This window comes from Lactuca serriola, chromosome 8 (genome assembly GCF_051521515.1).
Source record: "Lactuca serriola cultivar US96UC23 chromosome 8, Lser_US96UC23_V15, whole genome shotgun sequence".
Taxonomy (NCBI): domain Eukaryota; kingdom Viridiplantae; phylum Streptophyta; class Magnoliopsida; order Asterales; family Asteraceae; genus Lactuca; species Lactuca serriola.
In genome coordinates this window covers 215,501,948-215,503,244 of record NC_136415.1, presented here as the reverse complement: position 1 = coordinate 215,503,244, position 1,297 = coordinate 215,501,948, and the positions used below count along the sequence as shown (strand labels likewise).

Here is a 1,297-nt window from a genome sequence, read left to right as displayed (position 1 = left end):
TCAAGTGGTTGCCTTCCCTTTCCCTTTTCCTTTGACTTGTGATTGTCCACCACCCACACCAACAATTGGTCTTTGCCCTTTGCAGGTTCTTGCATTGTGACCAACATTGTTACACTTCGTACATGTTACTGATCTATGGGCCCTCGATGCTGTGTTTCCTCTAACAAAGTCCTCCTTTTCCATAATTGATATTGTTCTCTTCTTCTTTGGTCTTCCTATGGGAACACGATGTTTTGGAGGCAACAGAGTTGTTGGTATAGCTGACTTCTCCCACATGGACCTTCCATTGATTGGACTAACCTTAAAAGAATACATCTCTTTCCAGGTTGATAACCAGTAACATGGATGCACAAATGATTCTGGGATTCCCACATCTTTGTCATTCCTCCCCATGTCCCAAATAGCAGCCACACCATGTTTGCACGGAATTCCTGTTAATTCCCACCTTTTGCACGTGCAACTTTGTTGACCTACATCCACAATACACTGATCTTGCCATGGTCCAGCAACTTGATATTTTCCAGCACCACAAAATGTTGCAACATACTGTTCTGCCTTACTCTTTATCTTATCCAATATTGTTGTAGCTGTAGGAGTCAAAGGACCTACAACTTTCTGAATTTCCTTGTCAACTTTGACTATCTTCTTCATAATGTACTCTCTGATGAACTCAATGCAGTTAATAATTGGTGCATCACGACCATCTTCTATCTTGCTGTTGAATGCTTCACACAGGTTATTAGTTAGAGCATCACAATGTGCTCTCCCTGAACATAAACAACTTCTATGTCAGTATTCAATTTACCTTCTTTTAAAATTATTAAGTAGAGATCGAAAGTCATTATACCAGTAAAGTGGGAGCGAGCCCAACTTTGAGGAGGTATTTGTTTCAGCCACTCATAAGCATCATTGTTAAGCTTCTTTAGTTTTTCCATTGCTTGATGAAAGTGTTGTACATTAGAGGTCATGGCACATTCCCAAAGAAGATCCTTGAACACCTTTCCCCTCCAGTTCTTTTTCATGTTGTCGTGTATGTGACGAAGACAATAGCGATGCTCTGCACATGGAAATAGTGTTGCAATCGCAGGCAACAAACCCTAGCAACAGTAACATGTTTGTATGTTAGTATAACTGCATCAATAGTATAAAACTATAAAACCTAGTTTGGATAGGTTCCAATACCTTTTGTCTGTCACTCATAAACGTGAAATTGGAATTTGTTCCCAAACCTAAGTCATCACCCAAATTACTTAAAAACCAAGTCCAAGAATTCAATGTTTCTGATTCAACCACAACA

At 39.6% G+C, this 1,297-nt stretch overlaps 1 protein-coding gene across 1 annotated transcript; it reads right to left on the bottom strand.

The window, feature by feature from the left end:
* Positions 1-957, bottom strand: LOC145067861 (uncharacterized). Its single transcript, XM_079014899.1, has 2 exons — positions 848-957; positions 1-767 (listed from the first exon to the last, which is right to left on the bottom strand). The coding sequence occupies exons 1-2, from the start codon at positions 933-935 to the stop codon at positions 1-3; spliced, it is 855 nt and encodes a 284-aa protein (XP_078871025.1). The 5' UTR covers positions 936-957.
* Between the last annotated feature and the right edge of the window lie 340 nt (positions 958-1,297).

What these genes read in the sequence shown, in the direction of transcription:
- LOC145067861 (XM_079014899.1), bottom strand. Translation starts at nt 935, where the DNA reads ATGGAAAAACTAAAGAAGCTTAACAATGATGCTTATGAGTGGCTGAAA. An exon ending in GGCTCGCTCCCACTTTACTG is followed by an intron (nt 768 to 847) that starts GTATAATGACTT and finishes GTTTATGTTCAG; the next exon opens with GGAGAGCACATTGTGATGCT.